General features: G+C 34.5%; 3 protein-coding genes across 3 annotated transcripts; all 3 read right to left on the bottom strand.

The window, feature by feature from the left end:
- Positions 1–496: 496 nt before the first annotated feature.
- LOC133203695 (uncharacterized) lies at positions 497–1,855 on the bottom strand. Its single transcript, XM_061339466.1, has one exon. The coding sequence runs from the start codon at positions 1,853–1,855 to the stop codon at positions 497–499; it is 1,359 nt and encodes a 452-aa protein (XP_061195450.1).
- A 6,038-nt stretch (positions 1,856–7,893) lies between these two features.
- On the bottom strand, positions 7,894–8,286 carry LOC133203694 (uncharacterized). The gene has a single exon (XM_061339465.1). The coding sequence runs from the start codon at positions 8,284–8,286 to the stop codon at positions 7,894–7,896; it is 393 nt and encodes a 130-aa protein (XP_061195449.1).
- Positions 8,287–9,689: 1,403 nt separating this feature from the next.
- LOC133203693 (uncharacterized) lies at positions 9,690–15,043 on the bottom strand. The gene is made up of 5 exons (XM_061339464.1): positions 15,020–15,043; positions 13,740–13,891; positions 11,136–11,269; positions 10,493–10,690; positions 9,690–10,429 (listed from the first exon to the last, which is right to left on the bottom strand). Exons 1-5 carry the CDS (start codon positions 15,041–15,043, stop codon positions 9,690–9,692), a joined length of 1,248 nt encoding a protein of 415 aa, XP_061195448.1.
- Positions 15,044–23,569: the final 8,526 nt, after the last annotated feature.

Raw genomic sequence — 23,569 nt, 5'->3', positions numbered from 1 at the left:
ACATTTTTAACCAACGTTACGACATACTTAGTATTACATCACAATTACAAATAGTAGTTAAAGTATTTGTTTTTAGAAACATCAATTCATATTAACTATTGTGATGTTATCACCACTCTTGCTGTTTTACAGAAGATGGTTTCCATTTTCAGAAATATCAATTAAGAATGCTTTTTCAGAGTTACTAAATCAATGTTCTGTCTAGATCGTGCGATCAAGTTCGAGAGCTGGGTATCATATAGAATATATAGAGTAATTACATGTATGTAAATATGGGACTAATGAATAAATGGACGAAATGTTAGACCATTATTATTAACTCAGTCAGGACAATAGAGACATGGCTGGTTGACTCCTCCATGGTACCTAATCCCATTTCTGTTTTCAGAGGTCCGTGTTGGCACTGCTCAAAATTAGTATTATTTAAATTGACTTCTGAGCATGACCGCTGTTCGTTATCTCCACACTTCATTCTTTACAATAGCACAATCAATATTTATTTCATGTACTCGATAACTTTCACTTTTCCTGAATCAGGTAATCCTATCCACAACGTTCCCCCACTACTCAAACTCAATCCATAAGGTTTATCTAGTCCACAATTGTCTACACATTTCAGGAGCTGTCCATTCTTGTCTAGGATGTGTATACAAGCATTGTTTATGTCTGTCATAATGATCTGACCAGCAGTATCTGTTAGTATATATCTTGGCCCGGACGTCTTTTCTCTCATGGCTTGTGAACCATCATATCGAAATCGGACTCTCCCTGCCTTGTCTACCACAACTAAGATGTCTGCATTACCATCACAAACACTGATGTCTCCATTGATGTTCTCTGCCACAGCTAGTATATCATACCCTTCTTTAAAGATTGGATTTCCATGTTCATCTTTATCCATTTCCATTTTCAATATAGTTCCCTGATAACGTATTATTTTGTTTTGTGTATAATTAGACACATTGACCAATATGTCCCCTGAACTTGTACAGTACAGTCTGTATGGTCTCCATCCCCGTGGTGTGGTGATCATTACCTCTGGTTTCCCGTGCCTGAAAATATGCACATTTTCAGTTGTAGAGTCACTGTATATCAGTTCTCCCTCCCTAGTTACACAAATATCAGCAGGAAAGGTTCGACATGCGGTGGTGACAGATTCCTGTAGAGACCCGTGTATGTCAACACGTTTTATGACTTCGTCATCACCACTAACCCAGACTTCATCTGTTCCTACACAGGCCACTCTCCAGAGAGGGAGAACTCCAGTGGAAATGGTGGAAATCACCATTGCTTTGTCTAATGACTCTTTCATATTTTCATAGGAGACTTTATTTGTCGCAGTGAATGACGCTGTCTGTGTAAGTGTAGCCCTGTATTCGCCAAATTCGATGCCGATTTCTCTACCTTCGACGATTTTTGTATTCAATGAAGGAACTTTAACATCAATATCAGCAGGTATATTTCTGTATTGTTTCAGTTTGGATTTATAGTTTGTGACTTCAGACACTCTGTTAGTATTCAGGATGTTTTTGTTCCGCTCCATTGTTTGGATCATATCTGAAATAAGATTTTTTAATCTTGACTGGTGAGATTCTAGAAGAGTGATGTAATTTTCTCTCTTGGATTTGATCAAGGAATTGAGTTTGTTGATGATCTTATCTACTTCTTGATGCCACAGTTTTCTGTGTTTTTCTGTTTCTTTGACCAGTTCATCAAATGTGCCTATTGTTTTGGATATTTTCCTCTCTGTGTCTTTTGTTTTCTTCTTGTAGTTGGGAATAATGATGGATTCAATTTCTAGATTTTCTTTTTCGATTTCATTTTTCTTTTTATTCAGAATTTCATTCTGTTCCATTATATTTTGATCATTATTGGTGATATATTTCAGGCACACATTGATATCACATTTTTGGTAGTGGGCTCCAAATTGGTTTGAGTGAATTGTACACTCAGGAAACACCGGCTGTATCTTCCTGTTGGTGAAATGAACAATGTCATGTGTTTGAGACTTGAACTTGCCTACATGTTTACGGACACAGTCCACACATAAACTCACTTGACAGTTATTACAGAATTGCTGAGTAGGCTTAGGACAAAGGTCACAGGTGATGACCTCCTGTGCCGTGGAAGATGGAGTGTTCATGGCCTCTCTCAGAAAGTGGAACTGGATTTTATTTAAAAATCATTTAATTCTATATTTTGAAATATAACACCTTAATGTGCTGGCTTCAAAAAAGTATTTTATATCAAATTTGATTAATATCCCATTGATTTTTACTGTATGTGATAATATTTCCTGTGAATACTGTAAATCACTTATTTTTATAGTTTGTAAAAAAAAAAAAATAAAAAAAATATTGGTTCAAGGGGATTTGATTTTAAGAATAAAGGATTAACTTTTAACTGTTGTATAGAATTTTCTTAATATTTCGTGGGGATCTCTTCACAACCCGAAATGAACAAAAATTAACCCCCACGAATATAAGTGACTAGATAAAATCCCGCGCAAGCGCGGGGAATTGAATTTATACTACTACCGACAGAAAATATTTCGTAGTTTCTACTGACAGCTTACAGGCTTATATCAGGATCGAATACTTTATTCAAAATTTCGCATGAAGTAGATGTACGTCTCCTCCCCACCCCCACCCCCTTTGTAAAAACTTGAAAATTAACAATTTCATTAATTGACGTTTATTGTGAAACCTGTTATACTATGTTATGGATATTGTACTTCAGATTCTCTTATTTCATTTCCGTCAAAGATAAAAGCAGTGAATATGCACATTTTACTGATAAATTGATTGGGGGGGGGGGGGGGAGGGGAGGGTCAAAATGCACAGGTACTTGGATCTTGGTTTATAAATATGTTTGTACCTTACTGATATGTAAATAATGTACTTTACTTTTTTACATATCAATAAGGTACATACATATTTATAAACCAAAACTCAAGTACCTGTGTAAAATAAGCTTTTAACGCCCTATGAATAGGCTGAGTATTTGATACAAAAGACTTTTTTCAGAAAAAAATGAAATGTATTAATTAAAGCACAAAATTTTACATCTTTAATTGTTTTTTAACAATACCTTAGTCATTAATTTTCTCTTTTCATGTAAGCAAGTTTATTACGAAGTACAAATTGTACTTCGGGTTCGTTGCCACGATTCTCTCAGTAAGGAATATATACATTTTACCGATAATTTTATTAGGAAAACCTACTATACATACATGTATATATATGTAATAGTCTTTCGATATATAAATATACTCACAACTTATAATGTTATCAATGATTTACCATTATTTCAATGACCAATCACACAAAAGCTTTTTCTTTTTAATGTTATGCAGCTATAAGCGCCTCGTTTTTTTAACATCTGGCTCGATGCTATATGATGTTCTAGAAGCTTCCGTCAATATCAAGATCGGTGAATAACGAAAATAATTTGCACATATCCCTTTTTAATCGGTTATCACAATTTATTTCTTTGATATCATTTAAATCAAGTTTTGATTGAATAATTTAGTGATTACGTTTTATGAAATAAATAAACGATTGCTTGTTGTCAGTTTCATTAAAAATTGCCAGTGACTTAGATCCGCCAACCGAAAACGCCACCGTACTCACGTTTTTGCTATTTCATGGCTGTTTATAGAAAATAAAAGTAGACTTTAAATTTAATGTACGATACTTACTATGTGAGTGAAATCTAAATATAGTTTACGGACATCATCTTATATCTAATGTATTGTTAGAGGAGTAAGTAAGAACTCTGGTGCACCCGTTTCGGAGTTTATTTGCAAAATTTATTAATTTATAAGTATAGATTTCACAGTATGCATGTCAAAATCTATAGAAGTCGACTTGTTACTGTTTCAGTGAAAAACGGCTCAATTAATATGTTTAAGCTGAATGTTTTACCTTTTAGTTCCAACCGATGAAGTTGTGTTTAAAAAAGACATGTATTTCATCTTCCAACCCCAATATTCATCGGACTGGGAAGCAAACGTTCATTTATGTTCTTGCTTCCTGGTTACGTACCAGTCAGGTGGGCATGTGCAAAGACTATTTGCTCTAATGGTAATCAATGGCCCATTAAATATCATTCAGATCATAAAGACATTTAAAAGGCTTTTTCAATATCAAGCCCACAGAGAGAGTTATTCTTCTATATATATCTAATATAAACCTTATACCCTTGTCTTGTTTAGCATCTGTTTCTATATTCATGTTGCATGTTAGAATGTGTAATCAGAATGAACCACTGAGATAATTGAAGACTAAGAACTTTAAAATCCACTAATACACATCCATACAGACCTTATATACAAATTTAAGTAATGATAATTTATCTGTAGGCTTCATGGTCCTTTTCTTCAGAATCAGTAGTGCAATTTTTACCAAACGTTATACAAAGTTGTCCTGAGTAAAAGTTTTACAACAGAATGAGATCTGTTGATATAAATGGTCATGTATGCCTCTCCCAAATGAAGATATTATTGCAGGGCCACAACTACTACATTAATATTCAAGCAACTTCATATTATGCTGATGTAAATTTAAGTTCACAAATCTTGAAGTTATGGAGTGAAAGCTCTATTAGGGGAAAGAAAAAAATATATTTAACGCTTCTTCTGAAGAAAAGAAGATCCACAAACAATCATCATCATATGTTAGCATTGACCACCACATTGGGATTGGGCATCAGTACAGGGTCTTTGCAGGTAATCATATGTTAGCATTGAATGAGACCACCACATTGGGATTGGGCATCAATACAGGATCTTTGCAGGTAGTCATATGTTAGCATTGAATGAGACCACCACATTGGGATTGGGCATCAATACAGATCTTTGCAAGTAGTCATATGTTAGCATTGAATGAGACCACCACATTGGGATTGGGCATCAATACAGGGTCTGCAGGTAAATATATGAAGGGTAAATCTTATTTCTCAAGAACAGCAAGGCAACAATTATTTATTAATGACTGGAGGTTCTTTATAAAAGGTTGTTGTTCCTACATGTATTTCTCAATGTAAGTCAGTTGCTTAACATGGAATATGAGCATTGGATAAGCTCTTAAAAACTTAGGTTCTTAGGTGAATAAAAGTTTAATTGAAGACTTTATTTCCTTTCTCAATTTGATAAAGAAGACCATGATAAATATTAAATGAATAATAACAAAACAAGTGTTCAAGATATATCCCCTTATGTTCGCAGACAGCACTATCCGCAGGTATCTCTTCGTAGCTTTCATTACACACTATATTGTACTAGAAACATTTAAGGTAAGCAAAGTTTTTGTTTTCATCATTAATAAGTGGAAATTATCTTTAAAGGTATTTATTTTATACAAACACAAATAACTGTTTTGTATGATTCGTAAATTTGTTTATCATTTCTTCCTTCTATTATATTCCTCTTCATGTGAATCCATGTATCCATTTGAGGATCAATTCCAAAGAAACAGTTCAAAATATTTCAACAAACACACAAACACAAATTATTCAGAAAAACGTTACTGAGTCAAAACTATGTAGTCGACGTTATCATATTCTGAATTTAAAGTTGTTACACTAAAGAGTGTGAGCACTACACCTCTTTATACTAAAGTAAATCTTTGCTTGACATTGAGAAAAAATTATTTATAGAGTTGTAAATATTAAGCTTATGGTGACGATAACAAACATTGATCGATCTCAAAATAAACATACAAACAATAGAAATCTGTGAACAGGGCATAAACCACGCACCCAGGAAATTCCAGAGGTGGGATAGGGTGCCTTGGAAGAGGATGCATCCCCTGTCTCGCCCGCCGTTAACCCTATGTATTGATCAGGTAGACAGCGTATTCTGTAGTCACATTTAGTATTAATTAACACAAAGGTCACAATTGGTACGAAGTATAACAGTCAAAACACGACCTAGTGATAGGTTGTATTTGGTAACTAGATCATTATAACGACAATAGAATTTAAGGAATGCTGATTTCAAACGAGGTTGTTGAAATTCCTGTAACATCAACTTATCCGTCGGTAGCCTGCCTCGGTTTAAAAATGGATCATACTCAGAGCATATTCTTGAGTATCGAATAAGTTGGGAGACATAAACACCTATATGCAGGTGAAAGCGGAAAATGACCACATAAACAAGGAAAGTTGACGATGGCAAAGCTGAAGTCTTCTCGTTTGTCATACAGTTTAGTTGTTACATGTAGTTTAATTGTACATTTTCAACATAGGGCACGTGGCATTTACCTTCAGGAAAAATGTTCATACATGTAGATAATGAAATATTGCTTAATAGCAATATCTGGTTTGTTTTTTTTTTTTTAAGTAAGAGGGGAAATTACTTGCAAATGAAGTATGCAATTACACATAATTTATCTTGGCCAATTGAAAAGTTAAGAAATCAATGCTTAAATTGATTGAAAAAAGGTATTACTCAATTGAAGTCAATTAATTTCACGTAAGATCGAAGGGAAAATTACAATGCCAAAAAATCAGAACTTTTAAATGTCCAGTGTGTACGTTCTTCTTTTATAATTTAAAAGAACTTTCATGATGTTTCAATTATAGATACTTACTAGAACGAGAAGTTTATTTATATCAACAGTTTTCAACCTTGGCCTTCCTATGACCTTGAACTCATTTTGCCAATTACATGTATTGTATAACTCGTTTTCAACTGATGGAAATAGTGTCTTTAGATTTTAAAAAAAAATATATAATGGCAATCAATTTGGCTAAACAAGTAGAGTATTATTTATTAAAACAGGTATAATTTATTCAAAGAAGAATCTTCAGTGAAATCGATAGATTCAGATATGAATGCTGAATTATAGATTTTTGACGGAGGCTGTGCAGACAAATTTTCATATCGTACTAACGCACCTTACTCAGCTTGTCAGCACAGCTGTCCCTGTTAAGATACTACGTCAAATGCAATGTTAATTTAAGCGCAGGTAGTTTGGAACATCTCCATTTATTTTCCTTTACAAAAACACTCTCATGATAACATTTTATCTTCATTTGAATTCAGTAAAAATGGTTTACTTTCGATGTTGACCTCAACATTTATTATCATTATTAAGTTTTAAGCCAGTAGCTTATTTTCCCGTTGATTGTGAAGAAGTACCTAATGTATTCTCATACACATTTCCAGCAGGCAAGTAGACACCGAAGGGGCAATGCGGGTCTGCCACCAAATAATTTTGCCAGCATAAACATTTACTACAATTGAAAACAAAGCAATGTACGGCTGTGGCCGGGCGGCCCTCAATAATTTTGCAAGTAAATGCTTTATAATAAAACCAATGCAATACTGAAAACAAAGCAATTAAAGGTCTTAACCCCCTCAATAATTATGTCAATAAAGACATTTACAATTCAATAGAAAACAAAGCAATTTATAATTTTGTCCTCCCCAAAGTAAAACCTGATTACCTTCTTTTTTGCTTGTCAAGAATTTTGTTTAGTGATACCACTCACCCTAAAATGGCAGTGCTTTTTATAGCCTGTGTAGACATAAAAATTTATTAATATGAATCAGAATTTTCTTACTTAATTCGTAAAATTGTAGAAATAGTGGGAGTTGACATTATTTTAACATGTACACACAGCACTTTCTACAATGTCATGCGCAATCCTGGTTTGTAACACTTGTTGGTATAAAAGGAGGGTATCATTTTAATATTTATTGCATCCTTGATTCTACAAGCTATATTAAGGTTAGACGACTCATTGAACTCTTAGAAAAGTAATTTAAAATAAGTAATAGTAAACAATCAAGGTATCAATCACGATTCCTTATTTTGATAAATTTACATGTATTTAGTTCGATATGAAGTAACTACTTTCAATAATGGGGTTGTCTTTTTTTCCCCTTTACATCGTGTACTGAATCATTCTCAGGTCGCTTGACAGAAATCCTACCCATAACCTTTCCTCGCTGTTGACACTTAGTCCTCGAGGTTTATCTAGTCCGCAGTTGACCAAAAGCAGCAGAAACTGACCATCCATAACAAAAATGTGAAGACATGCATCATCAACATCAGTCACAATGATGCGACCACTGGGATCTGTAACAATCTGTAAAGGACAAAAAGAATTTGCAATTTGGTCATTCTTTCCATCATCTGGGAATCGAACTCTTCCTCTTTTGTCCATCACAACCACTGGCGGAGCATTAACATCGGAGTAACAAATATCTCCATTAGTATTCTCTGCAAGAAAAAAGTGAACTTTTCCCTCCTGCAAAGATTGGGTCTCCATTTTCATCTTTATGGATTCTCTGATAATGTACGATTTTTAAAGACGATTTGTGGGCGAGGACAAGTGGGCGGTGTTGATTTAGTACTGCAATCCCCCACTGAATGCCATCTCTTTGGTGTGATTATAGTTTTCTTTCCTTTCCTGTTATGAACTATGTTTATACTTCTACTCTCGTAATCACTGCATATCAGCTATCCTTCACGATTCACTGCTACATCACCAGGAGGACAGGAACTTTGAAAAGCGTCAGGAATAGTCCTTTGGTACCGTCTCATCACCACTAACCCAAGCTTTCTTTTTCGTCCACTCAGGCAATACTGATATGTCTCTTAAACTGGCAGGAATTTTGGCAATCAGTATGGCTCTTACTAATAACTCTTTTTATAGATAAATTGGATGTTTCAACTGTCGGACTGGATAGTGCAGTCTGTGTCAGTGCTGTTTTGTATTATCCTGATTGAGTTCTCTCCCTTGGTCTGTGTTAGCTCTTAATGTTGGAATTTAGACATTTACGTTTGTAGATATGTTTCTGTATTCTTTCAGCTTGGATTTGTAGTTGTTCACGTCCATTGCTCTCATTGATTTTCTTTGATTTGCTGAACAATTTTGTTCGTATCTTGAACTTTCTTTTTTGAGTTTTGATCTGAAAAAAAAAACCCAGTTGGTTCTCTTTCATGGATTTGATTATAGAACTCTGTTGAAAATATCGTCAACTTGATATGTTCGCGTCCATTTTTTTCTCTAAATCTATGTAACTTGTGCTAGTTTTCAAATCTTTACTCTCATTTGCTGTGCATAGTTCTTGTATACTTTGGAATACTCAGTAATCACAATTTCAATTTTTACTAATTCCTTTCAAATTTCTTGATTAACTATATCAGATAATTCTACAGCATCATGGTCCTTGTAATGACCAAGAATACACTTAATACAGACTGGAACATTACACTGTAGGCAGTGGGCCGCACATCTTTGGTTAGGATAAAAATAACACCAAATTTATCTTTTTGTTCTTAAAACAGACTATGTCATGTGCTTTGGACTTGAAGTTCTCTACATTTTTACTGACACAATTCACATATAAGCTTTTATACCCTTGATTCTTCGATGTCCAAAGGTCCGGCAAGTCCTGCTTTTAATAGCATGTACATTGAACTAGAAATATTCACTTGGAAACTTAATTTAAAATAAGTAGTAATTGACACTCAAGTTTCGAGCAAGTTTTATATTATGGTAAATCTACATGTAGTTAGTTTGGCATGAAGTTAATACTTTAAAAATTGACGTTTCATTTTTTCTTTCTTGGCTCTTTTCTTTCTTTATTTCGTGTACTGGATCACTTTCACTTCGCCTGACATTAATCCTACCCACAACCTCCCCTCACTATCCTTACTGAGTCCCCGAGGATTTTATAGTCCACAGTTGTCCACAATCATCAAAAACTGTTCATTCTTATCAAGGATATGAAGACAGGCATTATTAATATCAGACACAATTATTCGACAATCAGAGTCCGTCACTTTTTGTATAGGATAAAATAATCTTGCATGTTGATCTTCTTTGCCATTGTATCGGAATCGAACTCTTCCCGTCTTGTCCACCACGACCACTGACTGAGCATTAACGTCAGAGGCACAAATATCTTCATTATTGTTCTCTGCAAGAAAAAGTGAACTTTTTCCTCCTTTATAGATTGGGTTTCCATCTTCATCTTTGTATATTTCTTGCATCATCTTCTTCCCCCGGTAACGTAAGATTTTGTACTGTAGACGATCTGTGGAAACCATACTAACGAGAATCTGTCCTGATTTGGTACAAGAAATCCCCACTGGATGCCATCCCTTTGGCGTGATTGTTGTTTTCTTCTTTTTCCTCTGTTTAACTATGTTTATACTTCTGCTATCGCAATGACTGTATATCAAGTCCCCTTCACTATTCACTGCTATATCACCGAGAAGACAAGAACCTCCTAAAGTGTCACGTAATATCCCGCGTATGTCAATACGTATTGCTTTCCCATCCCCACTTACCCAATTTACATTGGCATCTACACAGGCTACACTCAAAATTTTGTTGCATTTCGTAAGAATGGTGGCAATCACTCTGGCAATATCCAATAACTCTCTTGTAGATAAAAGGGAGAGTTCATCTGTCAGATTGGATAATGTTGCCTGTGTCAGTGTAGCCTTGTATACTCCTTATTGTATACTACGTTCTATCCCTGGGACTGTGTTTGTGTTCAGTGACGGAATGTTGACATCAATATCAGCAGGTATGTCTTTGTATTCACTCAGTTTAGACTTGTAGTTGTTGACTTCGGTCACTTTGGTATTCTTCAGGATTTCTTTGTTTTGTTCAACAGTTTGGATCATATCGGAAATAAGGTTTTTAAATTCAGATTGGAGAGATTCTAAAGGAGTGACATAATTTTCTCTCAGAGATGTTATCAGGGAACCACGTTTGTTAAAAATATAATCTACTTCTTGGTGCCAGTTTTCTGTGTTTTTCTGTTTCATTTTTCAGTTCTCCAAATTTGCCGCTAGTTTTGGTTATTTTTCTTTCTGTATCATTTGTTTTCTTCCTGTACATGGGAATAATGATGGATTCAATTTTTTCGATTTCTTTTTCAATTTCATTTTTCTTTTCATTGAAAATTTCATGAATATCGATTATATTATGACCACTGTGTGAACTAAATATCCATTTCAGACACACATGGACATCACATTGTTGGCAATGGGCCTCACATCTTTGCTTGGAGTGAACTATACACTCGGGAAATACTAGCTGTATTTTTCTATTAGTGAAAGGAACAATGTCATGTGTTAGAGATTTAAACTCGTCTACATGTTTACTGACACAGTCCACACATAAACGCACTTGACAGTTATTACAGAACTGCTGAGTAGGCTTAGGACAAAGGTCACAGGTGATGACCTCCTGTGCCCAGGAAGTAGGAGTGGCCATTTTCTCCTTTAGGGAGTGGAATCTAAATTATAAAGAATGATAATGCATTAAATAATATTTCTTACTTGTTGACAGATACAAAATGATACCCTAGATAATGAAAGTTGCTATCACAGTCGCGGTCGGGTAAGTTTGGTGCCAGAACACTTACTAACTGTTAGGGCACCAAATTTGCCCGGATTTGAAAACATCGTTACAAAAAAATGCGGGAACATTATACCTTCCAACAATAAAATCTATTTATTATATAATTATTACCAAAGGTCTACAGAAGTTTAACGTACAATATCTTGATGTGTTATTGAACGACGAGTTTGCATTACGAGTATGCCCGAAACATTCCGAAAGCGGGAGTCCAATATTAAGAAACGCACCTTTGTAAAAAAAAATGTCGTGTAGTCAATCGCTCAACGGCAAGATTTATGATGAGTAGTGGCAGTTAGGTAAGATGTGACTGTTAATAAAGTAGTGTCTATAAATCTCAATAAAAGTCTCATTAAGCAAATCATAACGCTTTGTATGGTCATTAAAATTATGTAATATTGGATAATGAACCAGGACAGACGTTGTTTTTTCACACTTTTAATGTAGATACCTATATCAAATAGATTCCGTAGTCTAGTTCTCATAAATTCTGAATTATTTTGTTTTAATAATTCATATAATTCAATGGAAATATGATTCAGCTTTATTATGGAGGAGATATATAATTTATATTCTGAATATTGGCACTCGTTTGCAGTAAAAATGCACTCCTGCAATTTTACATCCAACTCGTTCCAATATTCACCAATGTAAGTTCAATAACCCTATAATATTGATTTGCAAAAACTTTCTGCAGAAACGTATGATGGACATTTTCAAAATTTCGGAAATGTAATTCCCTCTTTAGTTATTTTATGGACTAGGATCATACATGTGTGTAGTAACATTGTTTATAATAATCGAAAGTGTAGCTATTGGACAATGTTGAAAGATCTAATACCTGTAGAAATGATATTAAATTCCAGCGCGTTTTGATTCACTAGAAGGATTTTCTTTTTTACATCCACTCTTCCATTTATATTTTGTTTTCCGTCTAAAATAAATGAAAATAAGTGATATATTGTCTTTAGAATGGAAAACTTTGGTTTTTTAAGCAGTGACTGCACGTGATTAAGGTGGATAAAATATGTTTTCATGCACCGATATAATATATTTAATCACTTATGTCGACTCGATGTGTCCCAGTGAGCTTGAAATAAAAGATACCACAAATTCTGACACATCTGTTTCATATTTAGATATTTTACTAGAAAAGGACGTTAATGATAACCTGGCAAAAAAGCTTTATGATAAACGTGATGACTTCAACTTTTCAATCGTCAACTTCCCTTACTTATGTAGCAATATACCCTTATCACCTGCATATGGTGTTTATGTCTCTCAGTTGATTCGATACGCAAGAGCATACTCTACGTATGAACAATTTCTGAAACGAGGCAAACCATTGACAAACAAGTTGATGAAACAAGGATACCAACACTCTCGTTTGAAGTCATCATTTCGCAAGTTTTACGGTCGATACAATGTCCTTGTCAGCACATACAACCTATCATGAAGTCAAATGCTGACTGATGTTTTTCATACTAATTGTTAGCCATTACTTATACACTGAACTGTCTACGGAATTTTCCGGGTTTTTTTTATCATGATGAGAAGCACACGGCGGGTGTGACCAGTCAGCAGGTGATGCTCACTCCTCCATGGCACCTGATCCCACCTCTAAATTTTGAGCCCCGTGTCTGCTCTGCCCCAAATTTGTATTGTTTCGTTGGACTATCGAGATTGAATACTATTCGTTATCTTCATATTTCTTTAAACATTTAGTGTAAAAGGGTGAGAATCATATTTATTGCACTTTTGTTTTAAATATACATGTTTACTATCATTTATATACACTTTTATATCATTTATTTATTGCAGATTCCCTACTAATCAAACAAACAACAAATATTATTTTGCTTGTTTAATTTGGCGCTTCTGGCCGCGGTGATCAATTTGCTGGGGCTACCACAGGGCTGCCCCACAATCAACAATCAATACAACAAATGTGACGACCCAAATCGGGCGGATCATGCACTGGGTAGGTCACAAGTGCATGAACGTCACCAATTCAATTATCAATCAAGTTCAATCAATCAATCAATCAAATTCAATATCAATCAAGTCAACTGCTTGTCAATCACAAGCCAATGCACAAATTCAAATCCTGAATTTCAATTTACATGTGCAATAGGATAAACAATGGAATGAGCGTAAGAATATGTGTTGCACTCCTCCAGTTGCGTTGAGGTGCGACGGAATACGCAAACACACAGAGTTACCACCGCGACATCGGTTGAAGTGGACGCTGTACCCAGCAGGCAGTCATCACGGAATACGCAAACACACAGAATTCACCACCTTCACATAGGCTGATGTGGACGCTGGATCAATCAGGCTGTATTTACGGAATACGCAAACTCACAAAATTCACCATCGCCACGTAGGCTGATGTAGGTGCTGGACCAAGCAAGCTGTCCTTACGGAATATGCGAACACACATAATCCACCACCGCGACATAGGCTGTTGTGGAAGCTGGACGAAGCAGGCAGTCTTCAGCTACAATGACACAACAAGAAGCAGCAGTATTTGTTCTAAAAACAAGAGGAGGGTGGGTGGGTAAAATTTAAAACATTGCCACAATTTAACTCCCAAAAATTTTCCATGACCTTACCGTTTAATCGATGCTTTGAGAAAGGAGGTAGAAGAGAACTTATTATTAGACTATATACGAATGAACTTCAATTATCCGGAATGATAGCTTGTGACTTAGGGTGGAAATTTATATTTATCCAAATGTACGTAACTTATCCGGAATAGAAAAATATTACTAGGGTTACTGAAATAAACTCACTTATCCGAGACCAGGCTCGTATAAGTGGTATTATTGCAGATTCCCTACTAACAAACAAACAACAAATATTATTTTGCTTGTTTAATTTGGCGCTTCTGGCCGCGGTGATCAATTTGCTGGGGCTACCACAGGGCTGCCCCACAATCAACAATCAATACAACAAATGTGACGACCCAAATCGGGCGGATCATGCACTGGGTAGGTCACAAGTGCATGAACGTCACCAATTCAATTATCAATCAAGTTCAATCAATCAATCAATCAATCAAATTCAATCAATCAATCAATTCAATATCAATCAAGTCAACTGCTTGTCAATCACAAGCCAATGCACAAATTCAAATCCTGAATTTCAATTTACATGTGCAATAGGATAAACAATGGAATGAGCGTAAGAATATGTGTTGCACTCCTCCAGTTGCGTTGAGGTGCGACGGAATACGCCACTTGCAAGGGCCATGAATACTCGTGTCTAGCACGATTAAACATGGAACTGCAACCGCCACCAATGGGGGTGCCAAGAACCATGGTGTCGGCGGCAGTACCTCAACGCAAATGGTCACCGTCGACCAGGGCCTGCTCATTTACCAATACAAGTTATAAAACAAGTGACTTATTAGTCAATTTACTATTCAATGCATTAAAACAAAATATGAATTTAAATCGCCAACGGTCATTCACCTATTCCGTTATAATTATTTTAACAAATGTGTTGAAATGCAATTATGGACTTGCGAGTATAAAACAACTCCCCGTTTAATCTAAAATTGTGTATCCTTACCTGCACTGTATTTCCCGTCCCGTTGGTTTCTTTAATCGTCTTACTTACCTACCAGGCTGTTACTCCTGTTACACATTTTTATGGCTTTTATAAAAAATTAAAACTATCCTTGCAAGTATTGGTTATAGTTGTACTAAAAAGTTTGGAGTGTATCAGACCCATATTGAACAAAATCGAGATATTTACGTCACCTCTCAACTTTTAGAATACTTTTAAAACTATATGGGTGTCCTTACCCCCCCCCCCTTTCTCATTTTCCCAGCTGCATAAATCGAATTCCCTCTTCGCAATTTATCAAACAACTATAATCCATAGCAAATTTCAAAAAAATAAATCATTGGAATGAAAGAAAGTAAAAATATGTGAGCCTTGTAACAACTACTTAATGGATGCATAAACATGTGCATTTTATAGCCAACGTTTTAAAGCTAAAATAACCTCCCCTGTTGCATCTTGATGGCAAATGTGCTTTAGCGGTTGCTCCCTCATTGTAGTGAATGAGATTTAAATTTTGTATTCTACAAATAATAAAACATATCGGCATGATATACAGTATCCAATACTGACTCAACCTGCTCTCAGTTTCCCTGAAAAATGATAAACGCCTTATACATTCGAACCGTTACTTCTTTTTTTTAATTACCAATAACTACCAAGGCTTATTAATTTAATCATCACCTATTAAGTGTTTTAAAGTACGACTAATTTTAGCTTTATATAACCTCATGTCATGAGGGCACTTTAACCTATTTTAAACAAAAGAAAGAATACTTTATATCGCTATTACTTAACGTAATGAAACTCTTTTGCGTTGAAGGTAGTATACGTTGATTAATAGCTGAGGACAATGTGCTATAGCTATTGACTACACTATGAGATTGATCACTGCAGATTTTTAAGGGACATATAAGAAAGAAGCCCTGATGAAATACCTTGCTAAATGTTCGGTGCACCACGCTGCTGAAATTAAAATGCTAGCTCTCTTGTGTAAAATTTTTGTGGATATTTCCCTCTAAGTAGACTATTCTAATAATAAGTTTAATCATTTCTTTCTGATAAACGTTATTTTGGAAATCTAAAAACTCCGAATACTTTGACTTGCTTTCTGATGTGCAACCATCGGCATTACATTGTACATTCGGCATACTTATTGTTCGTATCATTCCATTGTCGCTAGCGTAAACAATATATGTAAACAATATGTTATGCCCCAAAAATGAAGGGAGATTTATAACTTTCTTGACTTTATCGCAAAACAGAGGCATTAAGTTATATAATTCGAGGTAATTGCGATACTAAATGTTCTGAGTATTCCAAAAAAAAGTCTACAAGGGAGTAGTTTTATCTCTGGGAAATTTAGGTATAAGCGTGGACCATTGTGTATTACACAAAATTATACATGTATTTGGTAATAATTAAACAGAATGATAAAATTAGTCTCAAGGCTTAAATCCCCATTAGACACTGACATAGGTGCGTAATAAAATAAACAAGCACCATAAAATATCCGAGAAAACAAAATCTTGAGTATGTTGCAACTCTTTGTCCACGGGTATGTGCGCTGGACAAAACTGGTTTACTTGATAAGGCATACTTCTGGACATATCTTGGATATCCCTTACCAGATTAGCTTAAAATTGAATATCGTAGTGTACCTTAAATAAATGGATCAAAATTGTTTTCACAACACATTATTAACTCCTTGGTTTTGACTTTTCTTATATACTAGAAAATTCAATATACTAGTTGATATTCAATATTACAATTTCATATCAACCTATTTTAAATCTTTAGATAATTGTTGATTCATATATACGGTAATTTATATCTAAATGATTATTCGACAAGCTTTGTTTCCCCGTCTCGTCGCACGCGTTAGCAGACTATCCATTCAAATAAAGCCTGATAAGCAACATACGGAGAAAGTGGTGGGTGCTGCTTATCCGAGTGAGACTCCTGACCAATCACTTTGTTAAACTGCCTATCACAGTGCTCTAATAGCTTAACTAAATATCAGAACTCAATCGATCCGAAGGAGATGAGGAACCAATTTGATTTTGACCATCTACTTAAAAAATTACCAGTTTACTTGAAATATGCCCCCCCCCCCCCCACACACACACACAGACCGCTTAACCAAATTATACTTTCCCTCATAATGTAATCTAATAGTTGCAATTAATTGTAGCTGGATTAGGATATATATCATTTGCCAATTCCACTTTTATATCTAGTTTTAGCACAACTGCAACATTTCCTACTTATTTCTTTTTTGCAAATCTTTAATTACTGTTCTAATGAATTATTGGGTAAGTGATAAGGTCATGCTTTGTTAGAAAGGAATCTTGTTCCCACTGAAGCTGTTGACTCACTGATAAAGCTGTCTTAAAAAATAAAATTAAAAATGTTGACCTGTTTTTGGTAATGTAGCTGAAAATAATTAATCATGGTAACATATATCCGCAATCACTATCACTTACTAAAAGTTTTTTATTGTACTTACTGCCTTTTGTACCAATATCATTTGCTCCTTGCTTGTGCCTGAACCCTGCAAATTTGCATACCTATTTTAAAGCATATGAAGAATACATTTCCACAGCTTTGCTACGGTTTGACTGCTCACTGTGAGACAAATGCTTGCAAAATTAATAAGAAATGTTTTCATCCTATTTCAATAAACTGTGATTATGCTTTCATTAGTTGGATTTTTATGCAGAAATTGACCATGTGGACCACATGAGTTCCCATATGTTGTGTAACATAATATACCAATTAACTCCCCTCCCATTATGTAATAGGAAAATCAGTTCATACAATATCACCTATAAAACCTTAGACCTTTTTGTTTTCTTGGTAACATGTTCTATGTAAATGCCAGGATAACATGAAAAAAAAATATTAAAAAATTGGAAAAGATAACAAACAGTACTGTTCCAAGCTTTTTCAAAAGACCAATAAACAAATGAAACGTTACAAGTCTGCAAATAGAGCATAACTACTACAACTTAATAAATCTCCTCTCAGTACATACAGTACTTTGATTACTTCAAAAAGTGAAAGTGCACAAATTCTCTTAACGACGATTACATTTTGTAAAATGCGAATCAATAAACTTCCTTCGAGCACGATAAATCTATGTAGAAAACAAACTAAAATCCGTCTAATAAGCCCGGCTTCTTAGAATATTCCGTGTTTTATGAAATCCCCCCCCCCCCCCGTTATAGCTATGATGGACTCGAAGTTTAACATTTCGCTCCTAAAAATAATAACTCAAGATAAACAATCCTTTGACCCCCAAACTGATCATAATTTATTCCTTTTATCTGTAATTCACACATTACAATATAGAGAAAAAATCAATTCAGTTTACGAAAAAGTCTAATCAGGCCAAATCCAAAGTCAAACTTCGCCATCGATACGTCTAATTTGCTTTGAAACTACAAACCTCAATAGTTATACTAAAAATCAAACTTATTTGATTTGAAAAATTTAAAACATTGCCACAATTTAACTCCCAAAAATTTTCCATGACCTTACCGTTTAATCGATTCTTTGAGAAAGGAGGTAGAAGAGAACTTATTATTAGACTATATACGAATGAACCTCAATTATCCGGAATGATAGCTTGTGACTAAGGGTGGAAATTTATATTTATCCAAATGTACGTAACTTATCCGGAATAGAAAAATATTACTAGGGTTACTGAAATAAACTCACTTATCCGAGACCAGGCTCGTATAAGTGGTAATGTCAACAAAAATGATCGCAAACACGTATTTAATTCATTTTATTTGTTCTCATTTGTTATCATTGTTAATAAATTATGTTCATCTGAGTTAAACGAATTTGTACATAACCTTTTTATAGCTACATTTTTTGTGAATATGCATGTTATTTTCTAGAAGGTGACTACTGACTGGTCTATAATTGATTAAGTTAGTGAATAATGTACAATAAATGCCAATGATTTACCTTTAGTTCCTACTTTTGGAGGCTAACTGTTAGGAAAGAAATAACCTATCTCATTTCCCACACCCGCATTCACTGACATAATTTCTTTTGGTTTATGTTATTCTTCCTGGTCACCTATCAACCAAGTCTGTAAGCACGTGCATCATGTGATCATGATTATATAATAACAAATCGGCAGGTCTTGATGGAATAAAAAATGAAATGTTAAAGGCTGGATTAACTCAAATATTACCATGGTTATTTAAATTACTTAATTTGATATTATTAACAGGTAACTATCCTACAGAATGGAAAACTGGATTTTAAAACCAGTATATAAATGAGATAATCCTAGTGATTATCAAACTACATAGGAATAGCAATTATGTCATGTCTCCCTAAAGTTTTCAATAGCAGACTTAACACAAGACTGCCAGACTTTTTACATGAAAACAAAATGATTAACAAAACCCAAATAGGCTTTCAACCTAAAGGCAGAACATCTGGTCGTATGTCTGTACAAAGAATTTTGATTAAAAAATATAAAGCTGAAAAATCAAAATTATATGCTTGCTTAATTGACTTCTCAAAAGCCTTTGATACCGTACTACATTCTGCTCTTTTATAAAGACTTTCTAATATCAATATCAGTGGCCATTTTAAACAATAAAATATGAAGATGACAAACAGTATTTAAGCTCAAAGCCCATTAAAACAATACAAATCGGGCATCCAAAAACATCATAGGTGGGATCAGGTGCCATGGAGGAGTGACCATCCACTGCCGACCTGTCACTACCACCTAGTGTTCCTTCTCAGCATCGGGGAATAACTGAAAAATTCGTCGACAATTCAGTGTGTAAATAATGGCCTAACAGTATGAAAAACATCAGTCAGCATATCACTTAATGATAGAATGTATTTGCTGAAAAGTCATTGTATCGACCGTAGAACTTACGAAATGATGACTTTAAACGAGACTGTTGAAATTCATGTTTCATCAACTTGTTTGTCCGTAACTTCCCTCGTTTTAAAAATTGTTCATACGTAGAACAAACTCTTGCGTATCGAATCAACTGAGAGATATACACCCCATATGCAGGTGATAAGGGTATATTGCTGCATAAGGGAAGCTGACGATTGAAAAGTTAAAGTCATCATGTTTATCATAAAGTTTTGTTGTTAGATTACCATTAACGTCTTTTTCGAGTAAAATATCCAAATATGAAACAGATATATCAGACTCTGAGGTATTTTTTTATTTCAAGCCCACTGGAATATATCGTGTCGACATATAATGGAAATAACTATTGTTAATTGATAATACGTCGTCAAAATATCTAAATGTCGAGTTAAAGGCCACTACAAGAGATTTCTTTTTCTCATGTATAAGATTTTGAATAAATTCTGCTTCATATGAATATAAAAATATGTCTGCCAACAACGGGATGCAATTGGTACCCATGGGTATTCAGATTGTTGGAAGACCTGGTCTCCAAAAACCACATAGATATATAGTCAAACAGAAACTCAAGCATCTTTTTTATATCAACTTCAAAGTACTTGTATGTACAATCAGAATGTTTTTTAACAAAATAATTTTGCAAATGACCAATGACAAGGTAAGTAAATTTACGAGTTCCATTTTTATTGAAAGAGCACCTGTCAATGATGTCAAAAAGCCTGTACTTTAATTTATCGTGGGGAATGGTTGTACAGCGTTGAAAAGTTTTTATGTTACTGATTTTGGTAAAATTTTGATTTCAAATTTTTTAAATGTTTCTTGGAATTTTTAAGTATCCACATATGATTTACTACACTTCTCGAATATATTGTTGCAAAGTACTCCTGAAGTTTCTCCTTAACTGCTGTTAATATTTTTGTGATGAGTAAAGAAAGAGGCTTGGTAGAACATTAACTGGAACCCGCTTTGTATCTTTGTTTGTAAGGATTTTTATGAAGTTTCGGAATATAATATAAATATGTTAATTCAAATTCATTTTGGTTGTTGGGAATATTAAAAATATTCAAAACTGACATATGATTATAAATATGGTATTTCATATTCATTTTGGTTGTTGGGAATATTAAAAATATTCAAAACTGATGTATGATTTTGAAGAATCCCTCCTTAGAAAGGGAACTTTGGGTTTTAGTTGGATTGCCACTATTGTTAATTGATAATACGTTGTCGAGTTGAAGGCCACAGCAAGTGTCTTCTCTTGTATAAGTTTCTGAATAAATTTTGTTTCATTTGAATACAAAACTAGATCTGCTAATAAGGGGCGCAATTGTACTCATGGGGATTCCGAAAGATTGTTGGAAGACCTGATCTCCAAAAACCACATAGATATTCTCAATCAGAAACTCGAAGCGTCTTTTTAATTTATACATGTTCGTCAGAGTACTTATGTATACACTGAGAATGTATTTTAACAAACTAATTTTGCAAATGACCAATGACAAAGTAAGTAAATTTGACTAAGAATCCTATTGTTAGGTGATAAAATCTTTGAAAAGTGAGTAAATATGTTTATATCTTTAATATCTTCATTTTGGGATATATTAAAAGATTTTAAAGTATTTTGTAATCTCGTTTTAATGAATAGGCTTATTATAATATCCAGCTTGACCAGAAGTTCCCTTTGCAGTTAGATATCTATATTTTGAATGCTTTCAAGTAGCTATGTGCGACTCAACTGTAGAATCACCTAATAGTATTTTTTAAAAAGTAGACACAAGAAGTCTGTGAGCCAATGCTCACTAGTAATACCCCCGCTCCGATGTGAATATATGATCTCAGATGAACTGCCATGAGTAGCTGCTGAGAAAACTGCGATGGAAATTTGGTAGGGACAGACGGACGAAAAAAACAGGATGTTGACATCGGATTTGTATAAAATGAATCCTATCATATGGCATGCCTCAACGTAGAGTGTGTTAAAATTTCAAGCATCTGCGATGAGTGGTTGCCGAGAAAACTGTAACGAAAATTTGGTACGGACAGACGATCGGATAAACAAGAAGTTGACATCCGATTCATACATCAAATCAAAAAATTGATTGATTGATTGATTGTATGTTGTTTTACGTCCCATTCGAGAATTTTTCACTCATATAGAGACGTATATCGGTGAAGGGCTTCAAATTTTTACCTTTACTCGGCACTTAGGGCCATTGAGCAGTGAGGGATCTTTATCGTGCCAACGCCTGCCGTGACACGGGGCCTCGGTTTTTAAGGTCTCATCCGAAGGACCCGCAACTTTCACTTCAAAGTGCCGAGCGCATGGCGAAGGAACAGTTGCTACCCATTTTTACCGACTTAGGTCAGTCGCGGCCGAGATTCGAACTCACGACCTCCCGATCACGGAGCGAGCGCTCTACTGACTGAGCTACCGTGAACGGTCAAATCAAAAGAAATCAGCTGTTTAATGTCTTCATGTTCCTTTATACTGATAAAGTACATGTAATTTGAAAAATGTACCAAACCAAAAGGCTATATCCGTTTTTTTTGTATCAATTTATAAAAAAATATATAAAATATAGTGTTTACATATAAGCAACATAAAATAAGTACATATTCAACGAATATTATACGTCATACTCAGTATTACATCACAATTACAAATAGGAGATAAAGTATTTGTTTTTAGATACATCAAGTCATATTAACTATTGTGATGTAATCACTCTTACTGTTTTACGGAAGAGTGTTCCCATTTTCAGAAACATCAATTCAGAATGCTTTTCAGAGTCATTAAGGCCAAGATCTAGTAAATGAGTTTAGACTTTCTTCTTGGTGCTAGATAATAGCACCATTATTTAATTGATTTAAACTTAATTTTTCCCGTACTTTACGGCTTCAATAGAATTATGTAGAAAATAAAGCACTTTCATGGAATTCAATTTGAAATTATGTCAAGTGTAACCCCGATACCCTTATTCCGTTTAATATCATTTTAAAGTAGAGACCAAGAAGATATGAAAAACCGTTTTATGAGAGAATGTAGGCAATACTGATACATTTCCTTTGTCTGAGATGGAAAAAACTCCCATATTCATACCAGACTATCTTCATTTCTCATTGAAAATGGACAGTTTTTAACATGTTTTTCGGATGAGTTTACCCCAAAATTATGTCCGGATACACCTTATTTTACCAAGTTATATTCGTAAGGGATCATTAAAAGAATGTGTATCTCAAATTTGAGAAATCTATGGGCACCTTTCATTCCCTAGATCTTGACCTTAAATCGATATGGTGTTATGTAATAGATCATTTGATCAATTTTGAAGCAATCGGAGAGCTGAGTATCATATAGAATATATAGTTGTAAGTACAGGTACGTAAATATGGAGTTAATGAATAAATGAATGAAATGTTACACCATTATTGTTAACTCGGTCATTACAAGGGACAAATGGCTGGTTGATTCAGTCATGGCATCGCATCCCACTTCTGTTTGCAGAGGTCCGTGTTGGTTCTGCTCAAAATTTGTATTGTTATAATTGACTTTTGAGCATGATCACTGTCCGTTATCTTTACACTTCATTCTGTCATTGATATTTACAATAACATAATCAATATTTATTTCATGAACTAGATAACTTTCTCTTCTCCGGTATCAGGTAATCCTATCCACAACGTTCC

The sequence above is a fragment of the Saccostrea echinata genome, unplaced genomic scaffold (assembly GCF_033153115.1).
Source record: "Saccostrea echinata isolate AGI-Se365-2 ecotype Australia unplaced genomic scaffold, CSIRO_AGI_Sech_v1 ptg000051l, whole genome shotgun sequence".
Taxonomy (NCBI): Eukaryota; Metazoa; Mollusca; class Bivalvia; order Ostreida; family Ostreidae; genus Saccostrea; species Saccostrea echinata.
Note: the sequence above shows the minus strand (reverse complement) of the source record. Positions and strands in the feature narration are given on the sequence as shown.

Excerpts from the sequence above, each read along its gene's own strand:
- LOC133203695 (XM_061339466.1), bottom strand. The coding sequence starts at position 1,855 with ATGGAACAGAATGAAATTCTGAATAAAAAGAAAAATGAAATCGAAAAA.
- LOC133203694 (XM_061339465.1), bottom strand. The coding sequence starts at position 8,286 with ATGAAAATGGAGACCCAATCTTTGCAGGAGGGAAAAGTTCACTTTTTT.
- LOC133203693 (XM_061339464.1), bottom strand. The coding sequence starts at position 15,043 with ATGTGTAACAGGAGTAACAGCCTG. Across the intron at positions 10,691-11,135 it reads TTTATGTGTGGACTGTGTCA|AATCTCTCCAATCTGAATTT; the intron begins GTAAACATGTAG and ends TCACTCCTTTAG. Across the intron at positions 10,430-10,492 it reads CACAGTCCCAGGGATAGAAC|ATGAACTCTCCCTTTTATCT; the intron begins GTAGTATACAAT and ends CCAATCTGACAG.